Source organism: Pteropus alecto, unplaced genomic scaffold, assembly GCF_000325575.1.
Source record: "Pteropus alecto unplaced genomic scaffold, ASM32557v1 scaffold40, whole genome shotgun sequence".
NCBI lineage: Eukaryota > Metazoa > Chordata > Mammalia > Chiroptera > Pteropodidae > Pteropus > Pteropus alecto.
In genome coordinates, this window is record NW_006431919.1 from 559352 (window position 1) to 584929 (window position 25578).

The 25578-nt window shown below is 40.1% G+C and overlaps 2 protein-coding genes across 3 annotated transcripts; both read left to right on the plus strand.

The window, feature by feature from the left end:
- Positions 1 to 441: 441 nt before the first annotated feature.
- On the plus strand, positions 442 to 6618 carry SPINK13 (serine peptidase inhibitor, Kazal type 13 (putative)). 2 transcript variants are annotated; one of them, XM_015585230.2, is made up of 5 exons: positions 442 to 579; positions 1549 to 1651; positions 2891 to 2928; positions 3580 to 3707; positions 6432 to 6618. In XM_015585230.2, the coding sequence occupies exons 2-5, from the start codon at positions 1582 to 1584 to the stop codon at positions 6475 to 6477; spliced, it is 282 nt and encodes a 93-aa protein (XP_015440716.1). In that variant the 5' UTR covers positions 442 to 579; positions 1549 to 1581; the 3' UTR covers positions 6478 to 6618. The 2 variants fall into 2 exon arrangements, with proteins under 2 accessions (XP_015440716.1, XP_024898917.1); XM_025043149.1 differs by having other exon boundaries at positions 486 to 579; positions 1396 to 1651.
- An 8762-nt stretch (positions 6619 to 15380) lies between these two features.
- Positions 15381 to 18560, plus strand: SPINK7 (serine peptidase inhibitor, Kazal type 7 (putative)). The gene is made up of 4 exons (XM_025043162.1): positions 15381 to 15441; positions 16316 to 16341; positions 17014 to 17138; positions 18515 to 18560. The coding sequence occupies exons 1-4, from the start codon at positions 15381 to 15383 to the stop codon at positions 18558 to 18560; spliced, it is 258 nt and encodes an 85-aa protein (XP_024898930.1).
- The last annotated feature ends 7018 nt before the right edge of the window (positions 18561 to 25578 follow it).

The window sequence follows — 25578 nt, forward strand, 5'->3', positions numbered from 1 at the left end:
GTACCAACTACTCTAGGAGAGCTCGAAGTCTGTGAGATGGAAATTTTCCAGATTATGGCAAATAATTTTCAGACTTGCTTACGTTGAGACGTAGTAGGCGGAAACAAGTGGAGAAATTGGAAGGCTTTGAGTATTGCGAGGATTATTGGCTGCAGTGCCAGAGTTTCCCAGGCTGATACCAGAAATCATGTCCTAGAAAGTAAAAAAGGTAAACCTTCCGAGAAGCAGGATGGACTAGGTGACCTCTGGAGGCAAAGGAGACCAGGAAGACTAGAACCAGTGTTGTATTCAGCAAGAAGTTTCACCAGATCATCTGGAATGTAGTAGATAATTAATCTGATTTGCAAATGGATACAAGTTCTTCTTGTTCTTGTGACTCACAATCAGAAACCACAAGAACAGAACCTCCAGGTCTGTTCCTGCCTGCTGGCACATGAAATAGCAAAGGAGGTGGTTCAAGAGAAGGATCAAACTAGGAAACAGCCATTAGATGTCCCTGACTGCAGCAACTTTGCTCAGGGCTAGCTGTGACCTCAGAGTGACTACAGCAGGCTCACGTTTTGTAGCAAGTTTATTCAGGTAACAGCTCTTCACCTCTTTTCTTAGACCAAATCAGTGATGGAATGTCTTTGGCTTTCTTCTCTGTCAGTAGGTTTCCCTGTATGTTTGTTTTCCTCCAGCAACCTCCTTTTGTTTTCTCTCCACATGGAAGTAGGGAAAATTCCTCTCCAAATATGGTTCTCCCTCATTTCTCTACGTGTCTGCCAGCTGCATTTTGGAGAAGAAGCATGAGGACATTGATGAAATTACTTGGAAAGTATCTTCTCTCAGCCTAGATATTTCCATCCTTACAAAAGAAGAGTTTAGCTAACAAAATTGGCAATTTAATATAGTTACATTCTTTACTTATATTAATATCAGTTGATCTTCTCAATATCCTATAAACTTCATACTTCTTCTGAGGCTCACATCAAAAAAGATGTTGAAGCTAGAATTTGATCCCAGATATATGTACATGTATATGTCTACACCTATATATGAGTACCCATATATGAGTCATAAAAATTATGTCTTGATCTAGCTATTGATATATATCCTGATTCTTGAATCTGTGAAGGTATCCATATTTTTTATGACCCAGGACCAACAGTTCTATTTTCAGTCTGTGCTTTGTATTAGAGTAACGGGCCTGGAAGGAGAGACTTAGTGAGGAAAAGTGGGGCTTTAGTGTGGGAGAGACTGGTGCATTCCAGGGACTCAGATGGCTTGCATTGTAGGGTGACATGCATTACAGTGTGCCTAATTCTTCTTCCAAACCAGGACTGTGATCGTACAGTGGCTGCTGGCAGAAGAGAAAGTAAAGAGTTGGTTTAACTGTTTTCATTCCTTCTTTAGAGCAGAAGGGCCCTCTCAGGTCTGACCAGGGCAGTGTGAAACGACCATGGCCAAGTTTACGGAAATGGCACCACCGCAGGATAGTGGGTTCTCTCATGTTTGGAAAGCCAGTTGTGCAAGATTAGGAATAAACTGTCTTGAGCATCTTCACAGATCTCACCAAAGCAGGACATTAGAGGACCTCAAATGGCTGCCTTTCCTCACATCACCATATTTTTCCTGGTATTCTCCACATTGACACATACTGTTTTTTCAGGTAAGCAAACTTACAGGTCTTGGGAAAGAAACATCGAATTTATTTTACTTGTAAGAAAGACAAAGAATAATTTGCGGCTGGATAGGAGATGTTTTGCTGAGACATAGACCTTTGAGCTTGGTAACGCAAATCGGTATCAATCGGGCAGCACTGTTGGTAGAAAGAGTTGCTATAGAAGATCCTCCGATACCTGAAAATTAAGTAACATACCTCTAGGTGATGCGTGGGTCAAGAAAAATCAAAAGGGCAATTCAAAATCATTTTGAACATAAACGAAATGAAGCCAAATGAACAAAGTTTAGGTTCAAAGATGTGTCATTGTACCTTTTTCTTTTCGCTCCAATCCCACCCTCGCCCTGTATGTACCCAGCCTCATTAGTCTCTCTCTTTCCTGTGTTTCTTTTTGCTCAAATAAACATGTATATGTATATCTTGTTATTCTTCCTACTTTCTTGCATAAAAGATAGCAGGCTAAAGAACACCTGAGCTTGTTTTAGCCTTGTTACTTTTTGTTTTATATCCCGCACATGAATGAAAACAATAGGTTCTTGTCCTTTTCTGACTTATTTCACTTAGCATAATACTCTCATTTAAAAACACTTATTCTTGGGTATTTAAAATATCATCTCAACAGTGAGAAATAAAGAAGAGGAGAACTATAACAGGTATTTTCTCATTTTGCTCTCTCACAGCTGGCTGGTCACTCTCTGTCCCCAGGCACCACCAGCGCCCCCCACACAAAACAGTTCACCATGGTTTAGTCTCTCTAGAGCCAAGGAACTCCTGAATTTCCTCATCCTCTTTGACCGTCATCTTTAATTCAGCCTCTTGGTGGGAACTGACCTCATCCTTTCTTTCCTATGTTATATTTAATTTTTATAACAGACTTTCAAATGTGTCTACTAATCCCAGTTGTAGCAAAGAGGAAACTAAAGCCAACAAAAGTCAAGCAAGTTAATGAAAATGACAAGGTTGGCAAGTTATGCATCCAACCCCAAATGGTTTTTACGCTTTCTTCCTCAGTGCCACAGCCAATCGATAAATGAAGTCAGGCGTGTGAAAATGAAAGGAACAAATAAATTGATAAAGTAGTCACCACCCACAAATTCTGTTATATAATTTTGTGCAAATGAGTTATTAAATTACGGTTCTTTATTTAGTCAGTAACTTCAGTGGGTAAAATCAGATTCCATGGAAAACCGTTTCTTTTAACCTATAGTGTCTGTACTTTATTTGCAGGTGCACTCAAACACCGTGACTTCTCTAAATGGCCTAAGGTAAATTTAATTTCTTCAGTTCTGAATTCTGATTCTATCTGATCACTCTCTTGACTTGAGAGACCTCAACTTCATAGTGGTGAAGTAGAACAGTGTTCTATGTGACCTTGAGCACATATCTTAACCTCTTCAGACTTAGATTTACTCCCAGATAACACAAGCATGATAATGGTAAAATATACCTCTAAGCATTAAATGAAATAACAAATGTCACTTGTTCAAGGTCACAAGGTTAAATACAGGGTTTATTCCCAGTCTCAGGATGAACCCTCACTCTTACCAGCATTTGAGCCCCTGTTCTCTAGAAGTTCACAAACACATAAATATCTCTACTCACATACTTCTTATAATGATCTTCTGACATTGAGACTCCAAGTTTAAATGGAAACTTTGCATTTGGGTTTCAAACTGAGATATTACAGTGCTCATGACTTTAAGAAATGATGGGATGGGTGAAGGCACTGCACTCAGCAAAAAAACAAACAAACAAACAAACAAAAACAAAAAAAAAACTCGGCTGACCAAAGCCCAGAGGAGAGGAAATCCTTGAAAAAGATCATTTAACTAGGAATATTTGACATCATTTGTATGTGGGACAGAAGTGGCAGGACAAGAATAAATCGGGGCGGGGGAATGTTCTAATATTTGCAGCCCCCGTGTAAAATGTACTACCCCATGGAACCTGACGAAGACTATCCCTGTCCGGATGTGCCTGCGTACGTTTGCGCTACAAACGGCCACACTTACAAGAATGAGTGTTTCTTTTGTGTCGCTCAATGGTAAGTTCAGAATAAAATACGGTCATTTTTTTCCTCTATATTTCTTCACAGAAATTTTAAATAATCTTAGCCAAAGAACTTAGATTTACTGATTCGTGGGTTATTTTTTTTTTTTTTTTTTTTTAGAAAATAGCCTCTATTATTCCCAAAAGATTTCAGACTACACATAAAGTGATTTCTTTTTTTTTTTTTAACATAGCAAACATTCAAAATTGACTTATTAAAGAAAAAGAAGAAAATCTTACACGATATTTTGATTGAATTGTGTAGGGATGTTAGCAGATACTCTATAGAAATCCAATTTTTAAAAATCACTCAAATTTTCTGTAGCAACTTATATTGACGTACCTATAAATAACACCCCTAAATGTTGTTCGGAAGATATAAATAGATGTAAATACAGATGTAGATATAGACATAGATCCAGGTGTAGATACACATGAGTAACGAAGTGTTTGTGTGGTGAAAATTAACAGTGGGCTTTTAATAATCTTTTGACTTTCAAATAAATTCAAGGAAAGTTTAGATGAAAAAACTAATATTCCTTGTGATTTATTTTAACACCATTAGAAATCATTTTTACAAACCAGCCTGACTTGTCAATAACTCCTCACAACCTAGGCTACCTTCAAGTTTGATAACTTCTTAGGAGGACCCACAGAGCTCAGAAAAGCTGTTAAACGCATGGTGATGGTTTTTTACAATGAAAAGATACAGACTAAAATCAGTGGAGGCAGAAGTCTCACACAGTGGAGTCCAGGAGAGATCAGGCACAAGCTTTCCGTTGTCTTCTCCCGGTGGACTCACACAGGCAATGCTTAATTCTCCCAGCTATGATGTGTGACAACAGGTATGAAGTACTGAGAACCAGGGAAGCTCACAAAAATCTTGATTTCCCAGCTATTTGTTTGGGGCCAGCCACCTAGGCATGCAGCACCTGCACTACAGACAACTACTTAGTCTTTCACTTCCCCACCACCTCCCAGAAAAACATTTCAAACTGATACAGAGTGGCTTGAGACCACTGGGGAACAAAACAGGCGTTCGCCTGAGCATGAACAATCTGGCGAGGCCTATGACCTTGGGTTACAAAACATTCTTATCAGGCAGAGTTTATAGGTTATTTCGCCAGAGATAATTAGAGCATTCCAGGTCTGCTGAGTTTGCTTCTTCACGTGCGTCTTCCTTTGAGAGGAATCCTCATGGGCGTCCAGCGTCATGTTCCCGTCCCATGAGGGTTATTGCTGAGCACCAAAGGAAAGAGAGTGAGAAGCTTGTCCAACAAAGAAAAGATTTGCTCATCTTCAGAGCAAGTACTGGACTCAGAGGATGATTGAAATGTTCTTGAAAGGAAAAGAATGAGAACTGAAAACGGTGAATTAACCAAGATTCTACCACTGGTTTCAAGGAAAGATGAATGAGTGATGGAGGGAGGGGAGTCATTCCGCCCTGTCTGCTTTTTGTAGTGTTGTGAAGAAAAATCCAGGCAAACTGGACTCCCAGTCCTGAGAGATACCCACCATTTATGAACAGTGTAAATCCTTTGAAAAAAGAAAACGAAAGAGTTTGGATCTTGGCCAGAATGGATACAGAATCACAGCCGTTATCTTTAGAGGTCCCCGAAACAGATCCCAGACCCTTCAGAAGTGTGCAGTCTTATTTGGCAAAAAGAACATATGTGTAGAAGAATTCATGATAATAGAGAACAGCAGTGGTTTTGTGGAACCAAAATGGTATTTTAGTAAGTTTTGGATTGGTTGACAGTATTTCAAAAATCAGAAAATATTTTTCTGATTTCCAACTTATTTTGAAAAAGCAAACATTGTACTAATAGGAAGCTAGAATTTTTGCATGTAAGAAATAAGCAATGGTGGTTCATAGTAGCTGCCCATCCAGATGGAGCGCAGGCATTCCAGGTAGCTAGAGACTCACCTCTCTATTGTGGTGAAGGTCGCCCACTTCACTCATTTATATCAGCAACTTGGCTCCTACCAGCAATTATGTTTACAGCCCTGATCCAAGTGAGTAGTTCTACATCAAAGGTATGCTTGATATAGGAGTTAAGGTAGGGAGTCTCTTGAAGGAAGAGAAGGTTAAAGACTTCTTAAAGAAAACAAAATGCGAAAGAAAATAGAATAGGCAATTTATACAGGGTTCACTGCTTGGAAAAATATTTGGAATTGAGAAGATGTGCAGTGTCTTTGGAGGAAATAATAAAGAAAGAAATTGTGTTGAAATGAATGTTCTATATCCAGAAAACAGTAATATATAAGGGTGGAAAGATAGGCAAAGGCTAGTCTTCTGGGAAACAAATACCAGAGTAAGGAGAATAGAATAGTCTATAGGCATGTAAACCTAGTAAAAAGTTTATTATAGTGTGAAATACGTGAATTACTATGCATCTCATTATTGCTATGGCTGTCTTTTCTTGGTAGAAAAATCTGTCTTTTCTTGGTAGAAAAATCGGGGAAAGGTATCAAAATGGGAATAGGTTAAGAAACAAAAGATCCTCTGTTGAAACACTTCACAGGACACTTTTTGAATAATCAAGACATCGGGGAGAAATGTGCAGGCTATGGTAGTGACAAACAAATGGAAAAGAGATGGGTATAAAGGGAATTGTGAAAGCAGATCCCCTCATTAGGATGTCATTTGGAAGATACGGGAATGTGAAACAATGCCCACTTTCCTTGTGATACTAGTCTTTTACTCTCTTCTCTTTAGGGAACTTAATAATGTTGAATTTCATAAATATGGAAAATGTGATTAATGGATAACAGAGTACTATACTCGCTTATTCTTTTCACTAAATGCTGAAAATCATTTCTTCTGGAATTTGAGGGTGTGTAATAACACACTTCTACGCTGCGCCCAAATTTGGACCAAATCGGAAACAAAGGAATTAAACTAATGGAGGATCAAATATCGCATTTATTACAAATAAACATAATAAAAGAAGTGGTAGATATTCATCTCTGTGTGCTTGCTGATTGTTTAAAGTCAGCTTTCATTTTGCTTATGTCCAAGGTCTGTTATTAAGTAGACTTACTTGACGTGCCCCTGAATTAAATTTACTGCAAATTTCAGGTTCCTCTGCAAGGTCAGACCCTGCCCCTACTAATCTCACTTAAAGACATGAGCAAAAGAGAAAATACTCATGAATATGAGGCTTTCTACCTTATATTCATGAATGAATGAAGCCCATCTTCATTAGGTGAGAAAAATGTCCACCTGCTAATAGAAGGGGGGCGTTTTGGGGAGGCAGGTATGTTTTGGAGAGAGCGAGAGTGAATCCATATCATTTAACCCCCTCATTCCAGCATACCTAATTCTCACTCCATCCCACGGTTACTATTACATCGGTTACCAAATTCTGTTTTATATTTTTTGCTTAATCTGGTTTATAAACTGTCACTTCTGACAGAAATATCTTGACTAATACAAGGAGATGACGTCATTATTACATTTGAGGCTGGGGAAAATGAAAGGTGAAAAAAGTGGCCTTTGGTTGTGTGCTCTGTGTCATTACCTGTTATTGCCACTAGATGTCAGCCTCTTCTAGCTTAGTCTGACTAGTTCATTACATAACCGGACGTGTCCAGAGGAGGGCGCACAGCTCTACTTTCTCAATCACCTTTCCAGCTAATAACACACAGTACACCTTTGCTGGCAACAAGGACGCACCTTACAACTTCCTTCTTCCTTGGTTTTGCACAAGTTTTTGTACATAGATAGGCCTAGGCATACCGTATTTTAATGAGCCTGGGCATCTGTGTTCTGTATTCATTCTCCAGGCAATTGGGGAAAGCACATCTATATTTGACAGTCATTTCTAGACTGAGTCCCCCTATTATTGCATATCCTCAACAGCTGGCCAAATGGAAAGAGCAGGTATTGAAGTCACTGAAGAAGTGACATCGGGAAGGTAATCTCTCTGGGCTAACTTTGTCTCTCTGAGAATTTTAACTTTGATAATAAAAGTTATATAACTTTTATATAATTAGCATTTTATTATATAATTAGCATCACTGTGTATACTGCTTCGTCTTTGTCACTCTACAAACATGAATAAAACGAAGTCAGTTAAACCCAAAATGCACTGACTGAAAGCCTAATTCAGGTAGTCATAGGTTCACTGAGTTGGAGTGAGGGCTGAGATCATCTGAACAGTCTGACTTCCACAATATTTCTAATGGCCTAGCATATATCAGGGTTTCCCACTGATGGTTTTATTGTTGCTATGGTGGAGCAAAAACATTGCCATGGAGGTCCAATTAGAAGGGAGTACTGCTTACCTGGAATCCAAACCTACACTCATGATGCTTTCAACCATCAGAGCCTTTTCTAACAAAACAGTTTGCTCTTTCCCAGTTAACAGTAGAAGATGAATCTTCTGTCTTCTACGCAACACACACTCAAGTCTCTTTTCTCCAGGAAAAACAAACGCAAACAAAACTCTGGTACTTCAGTCATTTCTCAAGCCTTGTTTCTTATTATTTCTTTCTGGTCTGGACATGCTACATTTAGATAGTACTCATCGTAAACTATGCAGGCATTACCTTGATTAAAGAGCCTGTCGATTAGCTGAATGAATCTCTTTTTGTAGATTATGTTTGGACACCGCTGGGAGGGGTGGATTCCTTGCGTTGTCACAGTGGTGGTAGCTACTGAGAAGTAGGTGGAGGTTCTCTGTCAGCAATCGGGATACATTTACCTTGTAGCCTTTGCCACTGAAGAGAACGCTGCAAAAGGGCCCTTGCTCACTCAGACAACAGTGATTTCAACTTAAAGATGATTTCGAGTTATTTGGAAAAAATATGGAAGAGAATGTTAAACATGTCACGATTTCCTCTTCTTATTGAAATTAAATTCAATCGAAAATGGTTGAATTATTTTAAGTTCCAGTGAGATAAGCTTTCTTTCTTTTTAAATTCACTGTGTAAAACAGATTTTTTTTCTCCCAAATGAGGGCCGAATCCTGTGTTACTCTACTTTTTGACATAATATGGAATCTTAGGACTCTCGTTTATTCAGTAATTATTGATTCAGTAGTTCCTACTCTGTGCAATGCACAGTGCTTGGTGTTGGTATAAGCAAGCAAACAAGACAGACAAGTCTTGCGGAGCCCGAATTTTAGTGATGACAGATGAATAATATACACATAGAGGAACAGGCAATGGCAGGTAGTAATGAATGCTGTGATGATAGTGAATAAAACAAGGTCATATAATAAGTGAGACACATAATCAACGTTTAATAGCTAGACACTAAATGAATGTTTGAGGCCATGAACTCCTAAACACAGACTCGACTTGAAATCGCCATAAGAAAAGCTCGTGATAGAAAATAATAAGAAGAGACAAACGTGGAGAAAAGGCAATTAAAAAAATAAGTGCAAGAATTTTTTAATCCAATCTCACATAGAATTCAGTACAAAACATTTAACCTAATCAATCACAAGACACAGGCTAGAGCCTGTCTGATTTACAAGTTGAATGTTTTATAATGACAAGACATTTTGGAGAACACTGGAATCAGAGAAACAGTCTAGACTGGCTCCTTCTCATCATTCAGACGTCTATTCAAATAGCACCTCCTCTGAGAATCCTTCTCTGATCACCCAATCAAATTTGGCCCCCATTTCCATATTATTCTCTAGCCCAATATCATGATATATTTTCTTTTAAATACTCATCAGCATATGAAATCATTGTATTATAGTCTATGGTCATTTTTTTTTAATCTACAAGAAAAGAAGTTCCAAGAAGTAGAGTCCTTGGCTGTCTTGTTCATCTCCGAACCTCTAGTGAGGATAATACTGCATGAAACAGAGAAGGGAAACGAAGTTGACTTTTACTTGTGTTTCACCGTTATGAAGTAATGTTATGTTAATGCGTCAGGGTAGGGAGGACTTACAGGATTACAGACTCTACGGAAATATCAAAGAAGCTGATCTATATCGTCTGGAGAAAAAGGACTTTTCCAGGCACTCTAGAGCTGCCTTTGTATGCCTGAAGGGATTCACTTGGAAAGATAGAGCACATTCATTCTATCGGGCTCCGTTGTAGAGAACTAGAATGTATGGAAGCTGCAGAGAGAAGGAGTTCTCTTCAATATGGTAAAAACTTCTGAGCAGTCCAAGCAGACTGAAAAATTCAGTGATCTTTCTTGGTAACGACTCTGTATATTAGACACTATAACTTTATGGGAAATTGGAGTATATCCTTCTTTCTTAATGTCCGAGAAAGCACTAGCGTCATTTTAGATGTTATTAAATATTCTGTAAAATAATAAGTAAACTGTGACAAATTAAGTTGGGGTAAAATTGAGTTAAACTAAGTGAAAAGTTTTCTGTATTGCAAAAAACTTAGAGAGCCTTTAATAAAATAAAGTGCATTGTGAATCCCTCCAAATGAAATAGAGATCCACAGTTTCTCAAATCTGATTGACCAAGGAATTCTTTTGTCAAGAAATACTAAACATTTCATGGGATAAAAGGGTCTTGATGATCGATGGTTTGTGATTCTCTACATGTAAGAAGGACATTGATTTGTGATTCTCCACGTGTGAGAAGGAATTGGGGGAAGGTGCAGAGGGCAGAATGTCGTAGATGGAATTGCGTCTCCCCAAAATTCATTTGTAGAAGCCCTAACCCCTAGCGTGACTGTATTTGGAGACAGTGCTTTTACAGAGGTAATCGAGGTTAAACGAGGTCATCAAAATGTGGCCCTAAGCTAATAGGACTTTCATCCCTATCAGAAGAGGAAGAGACACCAAGGATCATGCACACAAGGACTATGTGAGGACACAGTGAAAAGATGGCTATCTACAAGCCAAAGAGAGAAGCCTCAAGAGAAACCATCCTGCCCACGCCTTGATCTTGAACTTTCAGCTTCCAGAACTGTGAGAAAATTAATTTCTGTTGTTTAAATCACCATTCTTTGGTATTATGGTAGCCCTGGAAGGCTAACATAGTCTCTAATATTGGCTAACTCTGGGGTTACAGGTATTCCTTCAGCAGTGAACATAGGAGACATGATTTTACTGATAGGAGCTGGGAGGGGTGTGTGTGTGTGTGTGTGTGTGTGTGTGTGTGTGTGTGTGTGTGATCTAGATCTATGTAGTGTGAAGTTGCTCCACCTAGGAGCAACATAAACCGAAAGGAAACAAGAGTTGTTATTGTTTCTACGCATTATCTTCTTCCATGACGAACTCTGTAGCCTCAGTGATTCAAAGAAAATTCTACAGAACCAAAACATAGGATCCTTGCATGTGCTAACTCCCGGTTCCCACGAGAGGCAGGGAACAAGGTCCTTCCAGACACAAGATCCAAATGCAAAAATCCTCTTGGTCATTGTGCCTCAGTGCACACAGAAGCATGAACATGGAAAAGGAAAAAGAAGGTAAAAAAGAGCTCGAGTGTGAAGGCATCACATAGGGAAGGGAGAAGCAGGTGGACAAAAGGCTAGAGCTAGTCCAGCCCAAGCTAGGCCACTGATTTTAAACTGTCATAAGAAGGCCTCAGGGTGTTGGATGGAGTGTGTGCTGGACGCCAAGGACGGAGCCGGGGAGTTAGGCGTGGGCCAGAGCAGCAATTACGAGGGGAAACGGAATTAAGGAGGAAAGTTCCAACTTCTTTCCACTCACCCCCGACCCTCAGCCTTATTTATCATTTGTACATATTAGCGTTCCAAGGAGGGATTTTTAACTGGAAAACTGGAAGCACCAGCCTAAGCTAATCTCACTAGATGTCTGGGAAGCAGAAAGCACAAAGTATAGAAGGGACTGTCACAGCACTGCACCTTGGATTGATGAGGGTGGGTGGACGGGGCAAGAACCCTTGTCTCCTGCCTCTCGAGCGTCCCCTCTTCCTGCTGGGCCCCTCCTTTCCAGATGATGCTCACAGGTGAAAATGCCACGCACTCTGCCCCAGCCCTGGGCTCCCTCTGTCTGGTGATTTAAAATAGCATCTGTCCTTCCTGATGGCTCTGAATCTGCCAGTTTTACTTCTGTTATTCCAATTTTCAATGTGTCTCCAAATCTACCTTAGATTTAGATTTAAAGGCAATACACCAAAGTAATTAAAATCCTTGGCTCTTAACTTGAAACTGGCCACTCGGTCCAAGTCCCTGTTACCTTAGCTACATAAAAGGGCAAATAACTGCATCTCTCTCCTAAGATCACTGTAAGTCTTAGATCACGCCCATAGCAGGTGTAGCACAGTTCTAGCACACAGCGAGTGCTTAAAGTATGGCCGATTTTCTTATTATACCTTTCGCTTCCTGCAGCCATTGTCCTTTACCTGGATTACTGCCAGCTGTGGCACTGGTTCCCCTCTTCCCTCTAGCTCACAACCCAGGAGCTCCCCATTCAGGCCCCGCTCCAGTTTAATTCTCGCACCCTTCTCCACTTTTTGATGGTCACCTTTCTCCTCCCCCGCTGTGACACCCAAATCCACTGGGGAAGAAATCAGGGATTCAGCACTCTGAAACTTCTCCTTCATCCTTATGTTTTTTTGTTGAGGTTTTGAATTCTGTGTTGCCTTCCCTCGAATAAAACCTTTGTCACTGAGGTCCTCTCTGATAAGGCCTCACATTTTGGCGCCTCTAAGAATACAGGGAGGAATTACAAACTGCCCTCGGTGCAGAGTAGACTGCTTTTCAAAATCTTCACAGACTCCTTTCACTTGCAAAGGACCCTCCATCATTTGTGGCTCAGGGTTTGGCTTGAAAATTCCCTTTCCTGTGTAAACAGCTGCCAAAACCCAAAGAGAACCACACCTGATCATTCGACCTCACTTTTCCTCACCTTTTTAAATTCGAAGACCTTTCTCTCCACTCTGTCTTCATCTGCTTTACCTTCGGGTACACCCTGAGAGTCATTACTTCAGTCCCTCCCTTGAGACATTCACCTGACACTTGGCCTACTAGCTGCAGCCTCCATGAACAATCACTCTCATTCCGCACATCTACTCAATTCACATGTAGCCTGCACCTTGACCTCCAAACCATTAAGTGCTCGCTCCGTGCATAACCCATCTGAACCTCTTGAACATCTGACTCTCTTTTAAGCCTACCACAGTCTTTATAGCTCCCCCTCAAGTCTCTGAAGTACACACCCCCATCCCTAAAATCCCTTTTCTATTTCTCACTCAGCGTCATAACATATTTTGAGAGAAATATTTAGGATGGTTCTGACTGAGACTGCTAAAATCTGGTGCTAATTTTGTCTAGTGACCATTAATTTTTATATCCCTGTCGACTGTCTGACACGCTCTCATCAATGTCTGTGCCAAGCCTTCTCCATCCTTCTCCAGCTTCCAGACCAATATAATTTTTCCACAGCAAGTAGCAACCCCAGAAGTTAACAACTGGAGCCAACCTTACAATGGATTCCTTCATCTTCCTCTCCCTTTCAAAGTATCTTTGTCTTTACATTCATCTACTCGTCTCTGCCCCCTCTGTCAGAGGGACTGCTGTTTCACCTGGGCTTTTCATCTTATTTTCCATTTTTCTGTACTCCTCTCATTAGCCATCCTCCACCGCATATACTATTTTTTTCTTCTCCCCTTTAGCTTTAAGACATGTTCAGTCATCCCAGATCTTGCTAAAGCTTTACTTCTTCCATTTCCCTCCTCCCTTTTGCTATCAAACATCCAAAAAATATTATAACCATATCTTTCCACTTCATTCTGATCACCCTTTAATCCCATTCCCACTCATCTTTGATAAAGTTATATTTTCAAACTACAAAAAAAGACATCTCTTCTTGAAACATAATGGCTTTTACTCAGTATTCATTCTCTTCAAATGTTCATAGCAACAATAAAACAGAATTAGTTCTCTTGATCAGAACGTTCGCTTCCCTTCTTTTCCGTGACTGAAGCCAACATCGTCTTCTCCTTTAATTCCTATCGTGATCTTGGGGAGATTACTTAAACCCTCTGAGCCTCAATTTACTCAGTGGTAAAATGAGGGCAATAAAAATTCCTTTCTCAATGAGTTGTCATGAAGCTCACGTTCCATATCATTAGCTACCATAGTCCAAGCTCTAATTATGATCTTGGCACTCCAATACATACACACGCACACACACGACATTATAAATATATATATAATCTCACTTAACTTTCAAAACCATTCTGTGAGGTAAATATTATTTCTGTGTTACAGATGAGAAACTAAAACATCCAGAGTTTAACTTATCTACTCAAAGTCGCAACGTCAACATTAATTAGAAACAGGATTCCAAATAAAATCCACTGGGCTCTCTGCCCATATTCTTGACTATTATATTGTTCCCTAAACAGATGTAATAGTCAAAATTTTAGGGAGTCATGCAATGTTATTAGCTTATTATCCTTTCATTATTAATTTTTTATCTTTCCTAGAGACTGTGCTTCACACTGCACTAAAATAAACCTGCCAACCAAAGCATTGGAGAAGTAGAGTCCTCTGCTTTCTCCAAGGTTTTCATACATATGCTCTGAAGCTCAGTAGACAAACAGCAGTCATTTGGACAGCCGTGCCTGCCCAGCGCAGTTTACAAGCTAATGTCAGCAGCCCGTAGCAGAGTCTCTTGGCTCGTCAGTAGCAGTGATAATCACAATTACAACTGCACGCACCGCACTTTAGAGCACTTTCACGTAAACGACGCCAGTGATGTGAAGTCTAACGTGGGAAGCAACAGTTAGCACTCGTCAGGGGTGGATCTAAGGCTCTACGTGGTTTCTGTGTCATTGCCAACTATTTCCAGTTCTCTCTCACCTGGTCTTTAAGGAACAACGTAAGGTCACACTCCATAACCTCTGTCATTGGGCCAGGCCATGTGATGGCGACTGAGGGAAAGTGATAATGGTGTCACTTTGGGCCTGGAACATTTGATTGTTGAAAGGGGAAATGCTCAAGAACACATTTTCACTTCACCTGGACAGTGAACAACATTCCAAATAGTGACAACTCTGCCCACTTGGGATTCATTGAAGGCAACGCAGTACCGTCAGCTGACTGTACAGCTTGGATGAAAAATAAACTTGTGTTGTTTTAAGTCACAGAAATCTTGGGGTTGTATGTTTCTACAACATAACCAGGACTTCCTGATTGACACAGGCTCACAGCACATAAGTGACTTACCCGAGATCACAGAGGTAGAAAATGTCAATGCTTTTCTCCGAACTTCATAAATACTAGAGTCACTATTCCTTCCACTCGGCCCCAGCTGGCTTTGTATGTTTATTGCCTCAAAAATAAAAACTTTTAAAAAAAGTATTTTTGCAGAAGCCAACATATAAATCTAAGTGTGATCTGTCCTGGGTTTAATACCCTCTTCGTGAAATAAAGCTTGACATTTTTCCTTATTTCATAACTTAATTTCTTCTTAGAATTTTAAATAACAATCCCCACCTCTTAGACAGACAGAAAAATACTTCTTACCGCAAATGATTAATTTGTTGGTCAGGTAAGAAGTAGCAATTAAGTGACAAGGACTGCACCACCACCCAGGGTGTGACATTGTGCTTTGAGAGCCTCTCAAAACCAGCAATGACTGGATGACCTCATAGGAAAGGTGGAGAGGCCAAGTGTCACCATATAAACATGGCCCCTTTCCTAGGGCATGGCTGATGCAGCTGTTGTGACAGCCCTGAGCAGCCTCTGCATCATAGCCACCTCCAGCATGAAGACTATTGGGGGTCTCCTTCTGCTCTGTACAGTGACCTACTTCTGCAGCAGCTCAGGTGAGTTAAGGGGAGATAGTGCCCTGTGCAGCCATTAAGCCTGTTTTTCCAAGTAACCTCTCCTGAGATGTGAGCATTAGAGAGAAATGTCTGGTCATCTGGATTTAAAGTGTGCTGGTTTAGAATAGAAAGAGTATTGATTTAGAGTGGAAACAGTGCTGGCCTGGGAGAATCTTCTGTTTCTGCTAGACTTTGGAGATTTGGGTCTAGTGTCTTCCTTTTCAAGGATTTTTATTTCTGTCCACGGAACACAGAAGTGAACCCCTCTCTTCATAAGTCTACCATTTTAAAAGGACACTGGAACTTGTTAGATAACTATTCGATATTATTCCTGTTATTAGATACTATTCCTTGGTGCAAAATGCAGAAAAACTTGGATGCCTATCAAGACCGATCCAGAAGGATTGAAATAAAACACAATTTTCCAAAGCCCAGGAATCATCAATTAGACTTTTATATGGTTGAAACATTGCTTAAATCAATCTTTACACTTTAAAGACATTTTATCACATTATTTTGTATCGCTGAGGAGGGGGAGAATATCAAAGATGGGAGTGGCATTGAATATCTGCCTATTGCTATCTGATTACGAACCATTATCAAAGACACAATGAGCTTCAGAAAACATCTCATGGTAATGAAGGGAGGAAATTTGGATAATTCTCTTGCCTGAACCAAGGGCTTATCTAACCCACCAGCCATTTGGCTTCCTCAGCAAACAACTAGAATCTTCTTGCGTAAGATTAGAGTGTATGCTGAGACCGTTGCCAGAGGAAATGCAGAATCTTAATCTATAGGATCAGATTTACATTAATTAATGAGACTTCAAGTGTTTGCTTTATTCTTAACATTTCCATCTGTATATCTCTTTCAGAAGCTGCTAGTCTGCCTTTAACAACGGTGAGTGTACCAAATTGCATTTTTATTTCAATTCCAATCGACTGTCAGTCGACAAATACTTATGAAATATATCTGTAGGATTAATTCAGTATGGTTAGGGAGGTAGGCACAGATCAAGAAATCTCTGCTGTTTGAGGAAATATGACACACATATAAATAACCACAGCCTTATAAACTATTCCTGAGTTAAAGGAGAGAGAGGTGACTTCCAGCCGAGGGCTGGTGAAGTCCTCACAGAAGGGACAGCATGTGAGCAGGGCAGGACCTTGGTTAATTTCCCAGGCCCTGGATTCAAATCCCGACCACATCAGTTTCTAGCTTTCATGTTATACAAATGCTCTCTTTTAAGCCTTAATTTCCTCTACCTGTAAATAGGGATGATAGTAGAACCTAAAGATTAAACAAAGAAAATTCATGTAAGATGTAAGTTTAATGCTTGGCTTAGAAATGCTCAGGAATTATTAACTGAGTCTACTACTAATAATAGAAGTGTTCCTAGTAGTACTAGTATTTGTCCTAGTAGTAATAATATTACTTACAGAAGTAGCCACAGCAGCATCAGACTGTCTGAGCTGGGACTAGGATGGTATTTTGCTTCGTGTACTATAGAGTCTGGGGTCTCCTAGCTTGGGGGCCAGGAGGAAGGCAGAACATTCATTGTGTCTGTCACAGGTGGACTGCAGCATTTACAAGAAGTACCCAGTGGTGGCCATCCCTTGCCCCATCGCGTACATGCCTGTTTGTGGTTCTGACTACATCACCTATGGGAACGAATGCCACTTGTGCACTGAGAGCTTGTGAGTACCTCATGGGGAGAAAAAGAAGTTGGGGCCAGTGTCTTCCACCGCAAACTTTTCCATGAGCCTGCTTCACTCCATAAACTGTACTTATTCCCACTCGAAGCAGCTGATAGAGATAGAAAACTGACTGCCTCACAGTCAGACTAGGGGTGGGCCACTATGTCTGCCAGCTTGGACTAGTCACAGAACCTCCAACTGAGGGAGTCCAACAAGACCATGAGTTTTCAAATTGCTGTCCCAAAGCCCAGAGATTCTGGAGGGACAAGTCGGGGGTCACCGAAGGGATTCAGGGGATCATTTAGGGTGGTCTCCACCTTCAAGTGCAGCTTTTGACTATTTTATATGGTGGCGTTTCATATAACATTTTGTTTGAAAAAAAGGATCCTGAACCCCACACTAAAAAATAATTTCCTACATGACTTTAAAGAGGTCATAATACAGCTTGTTCCTTAGACAAACTGGCTAGAGAGCCTTTATCTTCCACAATTTCCTAGTGGCTCTAAATATCTGTAGCCTTAAGGGGGATAGAGGGGATAAAGCTACCATAAAGATACGTTTTCCTTTTATCTAAAATAGAGGAATGCAAGCTGTCAGTGCTTGGACCTAAATCACAGGGACGTGTTTTGTTTAGGTATTTTGTTTGACCTGCAAAGTGTTTTTGAAGGCAATGCAACTAGGAAGATGTCACTTCTTTGGTGCAGAACAGGCAACTTAGCATTTACTGTTTTACAGCAAGTCCACATTGCTCGTCATTGACCCTCTTTTAGACCCACTGGATTTGGGCCACATATCTTGGCTCTTGTGTTTTTCATCTTTATGATTATTTTAACAAGCTAGAATATCTGGTTAGGCCCTGAGCCCAGAAGGATATATCTACATGAATAAACATTATTCATATGCAGGAACATTTATTTCACAGAAGGGAAAGTTCTCTAACATGCGCACTCATGGCACCCTGGGCCTACAAACCAGCTTATAGTTAAGGACACTGAAGGGGACCTGTGGTGGAAGTTCTTCTCACTAGTACAGGATCCGGCCTCATCACAGGTCCTGCTGAGCAGCGAAGGCAGAGGGGCAGGCTGCTTCAACCCCTGGTGTCAGAATCTCTCCTTCTTTGTTGTTTTAAGACACTGGGTGATCAGCCTGGGCTCTGGGATCAGTGGAAACAGCAGGCGGGGTGGAGGTATCACTGGACTAAGGAAATTCTGCTGCTCCCACCGTCAGCATCTGCCTGTGGCAAGGACATTCCATTTCAGAGACTCAGTTACTTCATTTGCAAAATGAGGTTCTGCCTCATAATCTCTATTGTCCTTTCAGCTCTGCCATTACACACACTAATGCTAACGAATCTTGTTAATGGTGTCTCCCCTTAGGAAGAGTGATGGAAAGGTTCAGTTTCTTCATGAAGGAAGGTGTTAACCTCTCCGCAGCTGCAGGCTCAGAGCAATGCTAACCTTCAGCGCATCTTCGTCGTCCCTGGGCGCAGACTGCCGCCTCCCTCATCGCCGCCGAGGTTGGGGGAGGGGTGGAGGCAGGTGCAGAGTCGTCTCTGTTGAGTGGAGATACTTGCTGTCCTCTCCTTCAAACTCATGCCTAACCGACTGGCTTCTTTTTGCACTTCATTAAAAAGACCTCCCCAAAAAGTTGATCTTTACTTCTGTTTAAATTTGTTTCTTAGATATGGGTATAATATCTCAGTTTACAAAGAAAACTGAGAAACATATAAATTTGGTTGTTCAGGAGAGAGTTTTGTACAAGGAATCCCAAATGGCTTCCAAGAAACGTGTGTGCACACACATACACACATACACATACATATGTCACACACATACATGGATTGGAATGGAGTTCGGTTCAATTAAAGTTCAAACTCTAGAGAGGGTTCTAATTTGTGTTTATAACACTATACACACTAATAAATGCTGTGACATAAGTCTAAACTGGGGGTTCTAATTTGTGTTATAAACACAAATTAGAAAATAACTATACACACTAATAAATGCTGTGACATAAGTCTAAACTAGGTTATATATTGGAGTAATCTTTCTGTAGTGTAAATCTGATTCTATTACTTCTCTGTTCAAAATCCTTCCTTACCCATTGCCTACAGGGTAAAACCCAGACTCATGAGCATAGTATTACCTACCCAGCTCCTTCCTTCCCAGTTGTCTCTGAAGGACACAGACTCTGACCCCGCCCCCAGCCCTCTGTGGAAATGGCCTTCGTCCTTTTGGTTTCAGCTGACTTTTCTCCTTCCTGTGGAGCCTTCTCTGCATTTGGTTTGGCAAAGAAATGGCTGAGAAGTCAGAGGTTGATTTATAAACTAGTTCAGTCACATGCAAACTGTATAACTCTGAGTGGGTAGTTAAACACTTGGCTTTATAGGGCTTTTGGAGCGATGACTAAACGAAATAACACAAAGCACCTTACATGCGACAAATATACACTCAATCAGTATTAGTGCCTGTTCCTGACTGCGTACCATTCGCTCATCCATTGTTTCACAGCACGTTGTATATAATACTACTTATCACGCTGTACTGAATAGTTGGTGGGTGTGTTCTCCTCCCCCTATTAGATCATAAGCTCTTTGCGGGCAGGGACAATACATCTTTGTAATCCTAGTGATTAGTGTGATGCTTGATTCATGGTTAGTATTTCATAAACATGTCTAAATCGCCAGGATGCTACAGAGGTCAGCGACACAAATTCAGCCTGGAGTGTTGAGGAAAGCCCCTTTTGAATTGCAGTTCATCAGAGTAGGGTTGGGTAGGGGACAGGTAATTCCAGGTAAAGAGAAAAGAGACGATCTAAAGGCACAGAACTTGAAAAAAAAATTCATAGGAATTAATTACTGAACGCAGATTCTCAATTCGTAAAAATATATGTTGAACGCCCACCATGCTTATACCAGAAACCGAACTCTTAATCTCAGCTGCTTGACTTGCTCCCCCAGCAGCAGCCCCCGTCTCAGGAAATGGCACCACCGTCCAGCAGTTGCTGCAACCAAAAGCGTCAGAGGCTTCCATGATTCTTCTCTTTCTCTAACTCCACACCTAATCCAGTAGCAGGCCCGGTCAACTCCTCTGTTAAAATATCTGCAAAATCTAATCACTTTTAACTCTAGTGAAAGTCCCTATAATCTTGTACCTGTACTGCACAACCCTCCACATTAGAGCTTTTGTCAGCATCAATAAATTTCATAGCAAAGGTGATAGACATAAGAAACTGATTTTTGTATGTATAGTTAGCAAAGACACAGTAATTAATTGGAAATGTTTAATGAGAGAGACGAAGACATTTAATGGCATGTAGTTATGCATACGGTGGTCAGATTTCTAGTTTCTAGCTTGGGTAATGTGGGTATTGAGACAAATTCTTTATGTTGAGAGTGTCTTACATATTAAAAGCTTAATTTGTTTGTAGTATTGGACTCTTTTAGTTATGAAAGCTTACTTATGACTATTTTGGGGGGAAAAATGTGGATAGAGGCTATTCTCACATTCAATCAAGGAGTCACCTCTGTGGGGTTCCTGAAAGTTAATCACCTGGCCTCCAATGGGACACTTAAAATGAGAAGATTCTCATTACCTCTAGTCATTATCAAACATCTCTGGTCATCACAAAGTTCCTTTTTTCTATCATGCCAAGATCCATTATTTCCAATAAGGCCACAAAGATACATCATTTGCTTACCTTAAGATGGTTCCTAAATGCTTTCTGGATGTTTCCTCCAGATCATTGTCACCGTCATCCTATTCTTTATCATAGTCATTGTCATCAAATACTAATGTTTGTTGAGAGCTTAATATATGTGAGACCCCCCCAAAAAAAATGCTTCGTATACTCAATCTCATTTAGAACTCGCAGGCTTATGATGATGGTGCTGTTAATAAATTTATTCTATAAGATTGTTAAAGAAAAATTATTTGACACTTGTTAAAGTAGTAAGGAAGACATTGTTCAAGGCATAGTGTTGAGTACCCCTACTGCAATAAGGAGGAAAGACGGGGCTCAACTCTAACTACAAATCAGGGTGACAAAGAGCAGAATGAGGAGGTCAGGTCACTAGATGGAAAATTATTAACGGGAGATATCAAGGGTAGGAGGATTTTTGCTAAACTGAATGGACAGAATTCTCACAGGTCAGCCAAGGGCTTATACATTACAGATGAGGGACGAAGAACTTGATCAGAAATCAAGGGTGATCAAATACCAATGGTAGGAGAATTACTTAATCAGGGTTCTATGCTAAGACCTATGCTAAGGGCTAGGCAGGCCAAAGACATGAGGTGCTGGGGGAGGCTGAGGGCAAGTTCAAGACCTAGTCAAGAAGAGGACTCAGAGGAGCCTAACTAAAGTGTGGTCAAGGAGAGAGTCTTTGTCAAGCTACACTGAGGACAGTGGCAAAGTTTCTGATTAATCATGGTATGTTCAAGTTGAAATGTAGTCTCTAAGACACACAAAACGCTCATGAATAGTTACTAAATGATCAAACGAAGATAAACTAAGGCATCTAGCAGTTAAATAACTTGCACAAGGTAATGTAGGGAATGATAAAGCTGGCAATAAATTCATGTCTGCAAGACTCTTTAGAGTTTCACCTGTCAATAACATTAAGATGCCTGCCCTTCCCCCACCTCCAAGACCATCCCAACACTGGTTTCAATTGTCTTTATCCTTTTGAAAAGAAATGTGAATTTTAGTCTCCCAGCCTTTGGCACTACTTCCATTAGCGATACAGACAGCGTCTTCCAGTTCTGCAAGACCGCAAGAGATGCTTCCAAGGTTGTCTCATGGAGTCACTCTGTTTGAAAGTTGGCACTTCTAAAATAAGTGTCCTTGTAGTCTTCATCAAAGATTTCAAATGAAGCATGGTTTGAAGAAAGCACAATTAAACTTATTTAAACCATGGCCAAATGATCGGTGGCTTATCTATTGAAAGGTATTGTATTCATGGAAGATGTCACTGGCCATCTATGTAGTTATAGCCCAGGGCAAAGTTAACATCTTATTCTTGAACCACCAGTCTGTGTCTGGAGACTAAAGAATCATGGCGAAAGCCTCAGGGATAGTCTAGCCATTGTAGCCACTAGATCCATTCTTGGTTAAAATGATCACAGAGCTCTTTGTTATTGGCCTTGAGAGGGCCTTTCTAAGGGCCCTTGATAAAGCTTTACTCACACCAGGTAAACGTGGTGTGAGTGCTCACCAGCTCCACCTGTTGTACCATCTCCCCAAAATTGGGATTCTTGGGAAAACCATCTCCCTGATAAAGAGTATGAATTTTTGCTTGTGTTTGTGGAATAAACACCTGGGTATTGTTGCCTTTTCTCTGTACCCAGTCTGGGGTCTCCACTGGCAACATTTCTCATCTGAAGCTGGAGAAGAAAAGAGGAAAGAGGGGTACCTGGGAAAATGGCAAAACCTATAAGGCTGCCATGCTAATGACAGTTCCTGGAAAAAGAATATAACAGAAAATGCAGTGAAATTATTTTACTTCCTTGTAATTTCACTTCCTCATCTGTAGAGGGGAAAAAACGGTAATACCTATGCCACAGATTTTTTTTTTTAATGACCAAATCATGTGAAAGCACACAAACGTTTAAGGACATAAAGAGGTAGGGAAATAACACCAGTTCTATCGGGTCCTATTATCTATTAAAATGTCATGTAAAATCATTTGTCTTTGACAATAAAGGAATTTCCATACCTATCAGATGTTTCTCACCACTTACCAGAATTCCATTTCTGGAAAAAGCTATTTCACAATTGAGGCAGGAACTCTTGAGAGTATATAAGGCAGCACCCAAGTGGGCTGGGCCGACACCAGAAAGGACTTTCTTTGCCTCCATCTGACTGCCCTTGGCCACTTCAGCACCACGAGAGCAACAGCCTTTGTCCCGTTCTTGGCTCTGGCACTTACGACCATCTTCAGTGAGTATCTCCTTCATAACACCGCCCCTGCCCTGATGCCAATATCTCATGTCATCTTCGGCCCACATCATTCTGGGATATACATATCAGATAGTAAAGAAAGCTTTTTGAAATGCATTTTTTATCTTCATCAATAAATGGTTTCATAGTATCATTTCAGGCACTAAGTGGACCTAAATGGTCAACACTGGGCAAATTCTTATCCACACACTTTGGGTACCTTTTTTGGGAACTGTTCATCCAGACTCTGCTTTGACTTGATATTATTTATGAGGACTTCACTTCATAAAATAGTCCACTCCATTGTTTGGCAGCATGAACTATTATTCTATTTTCACTACTGAGTTAAAATATGACTCCCTAGACTTTTCATCTACTGGTCCAGTTTCTGTCACCTATGCCTGCTGCATAAGATCAGACACTTCCTAAATATAAAACTCGCTGTTTTTTTTTCCCCCCAATATTTCCTAAACTCTGACTATGAGGTAGGAAAGTATAAGACAAACTCCTCATTATTATAACAGCCTTTCCATCCTTTTGGCTACACTCTAATTCTTCTCCAAATACATTGGGAGTACGATACCAGTTCTGGCACTGGGGGCTGAGCAGGCAAGGGGAGGAAGTGAAGCCTTGCTGGTGTAGACTCACCATGGGGCGCCACAATTTCTGTTCTGCTCCACTAGCCTCCGAGGCCCTTCTGCTGTTATGTCATGCTTTCTAGCCTTTGTGTTGCCAGCAGACAGCTCAGCCCTATAATTTAGAAGGTCCGTGGAGTATAGTAACTGCAGGAATGAATAAATTAATTACTACAACATATCTGAAAGGGAAGAGGAATTCAACTTTAAGTTTGAGTGAATTTCAGGTTATCCAAGTAGAGATCTTCAACAATTAGTAAAATATCATGTTTGGAACTCTGAGACAGAAAGAGCTAGAAATGCAGGATTTCTGTATAGAGCTGGAGTTTTTGTAGATTTGGAGGTGAAGACAAGGAATAAAAATAATAGCTTTTATTATTTATTCTATATTTTCCATGTCCTGTAGTGCTAAGCTTTTTACACACATCTTTCCAGTTATATATTTTTTACTTCAATCTTACAATGTAGGTATATCACTTTCATTTTGCAGATAGAGAAATTAAGGCTTAGAGAGGTAAAATAATTGTCCCAGGGTCATATAGTCAGGATTTGAATTCCAATGTGTTTGACTTTACTGTCCACACTCTTTAATTTGCCATAGATGAGAAACCCAGAAAATCCTTTCTTGGTAATTGCCTTCTTGCTCATCACCTTGGCTTTGCTCTAGGAATTTCAAACGGTGGATCTCATCTCCAATGCTAAAACACATTTGTCCGTCTACATGCACATGAAGTATATAACAAATAATTTTATTACTGGTAATTAATGGTAAAAGTTGTCAATGATGCACTAATGTTTAAAGTTGTAGTATTTCTAATAGATCTCACACTTGCATTCACTAGAACTTTTTAAGCAAAAGAGAGAAATAGTAGAACACGTAGAAAACTGATCACACTCTGTGTGCTCCCCTGGGACTGGTGGCTCTTGTGAATGTGCCATGAGTGTTAGGAATTAATGCATCAACCAGTATAGTCGAAATATTATGCTTAAATAAATTGTGACTCGCTTACCTGCTATAAAGAAATTTATCACTCATGATTTTATATCATATGAAAAATCTTTATAGTTGATATATTTCAGAGGTTAGATGAGAACAGATCATTGGAATAAGAAACACATGCATTGAGAGCCTTCTGAACTTGCTTGGAAAATTCTACATCCTAGGAATAAAAATTTGGTTGAAGGAATTGAAGGTTTTTAATATGTATTTTCAGATCGATTGCAATAAGTATAAAAAGTTATCACCAAGAGAAGAAGGATTTTGTTATATATGCACCAATTAGTGGATCCGATGGCAAAACTTATGGCCATAAGTAAGACTGCTACTTTTCTATATTTAAGGTGTAGTAATTATGCGTTAAGACAAATGTACCTTAATTTGAAGAAGTAGTTTAGAACACAAGGTATATGTGAGTCATTTCACACTGACTCTGATGAAAAAAAATTCTCATGATTTATAGGGTTTAGGAGTCCCTGGTGTCACCGTCCCTACATATTCTGGCAGTAATAGTCAATCAGAGAAGCCTAACAACTCTAAGTTGGAAGGAAATTTCCACCTACTAATTTATTGCTTCAACTCCCTCTACAAAAAAGTCAACAAGTCATCTCATAGTCTGTGCTTGATTATTTCCAGGGACAAGAAACATCCCCGCTCCTGGGCATGTCAGCCCACATCTGTTAGGATAAACTATCTGTAGTGTTGAGCTTCAACAGCTAAGTCTGGACACATTAGAACCCTCCAATGATTGGTACAAAAGGAGACAATATCTGGAAAATCTAATGAACTTGTTCTGTTTCAGAGTATGATTTCTCAACAAAATATATGTTGGAGTGCTAACAAAAATTACATTTAGAAAATCAAATAA

What these genes read in the sequence shown, in the direction of transcription:
- SPINK7 (XM_025043162.1), top strand. Translation starts at nt 15,381, where the DNA reads ATGAAGACTATTGGGGGTCTCCTTCTGCTCTGTACAGTGACCTACTTC. An exon ending in CTACTTCTGCAGCAGCTCAG is followed by an intron (nt 15,442 to 16,315) that starts GTGAGTTAAGGG and finishes TATCTCTTTCAG; the next exon opens with AAGCTGCTAGTCTGCCTTTA. An exon ending in CACTTGTGCACTGAGAGCTT is followed by an intron (nt 17,139 to 18,514) that starts GTGAGTACCTCA and finishes GTCTCCCCTTAG; the next exon opens with GAAGAGTGATGGAAAGGTTC.
- SPINK13 (XM_015585230.2), top strand. Translation starts at nt 1,582, where the DNA reads ATGGCTGCCTTTCCTCACATCACCATATTTTTCCTGGTATTCTCCACA. An exon ending in GACACATACTGTTTTTTCAG is followed by an intron (nt 1,652 to 2,890) that starts GTAAGCAAACTT and finishes CTTTATTTGCAG; the next exon opens with GTGCACTCAAACACCGTGAC. An exon ending in ACTTCTCTAAATGGCCTAAG is followed by an intron (nt 2,929 to 3,579) that starts GTAAATTTAATT and finishes TAATATTTGCAG; the next exon opens with CCCCCGTGTAAAATGTACTA.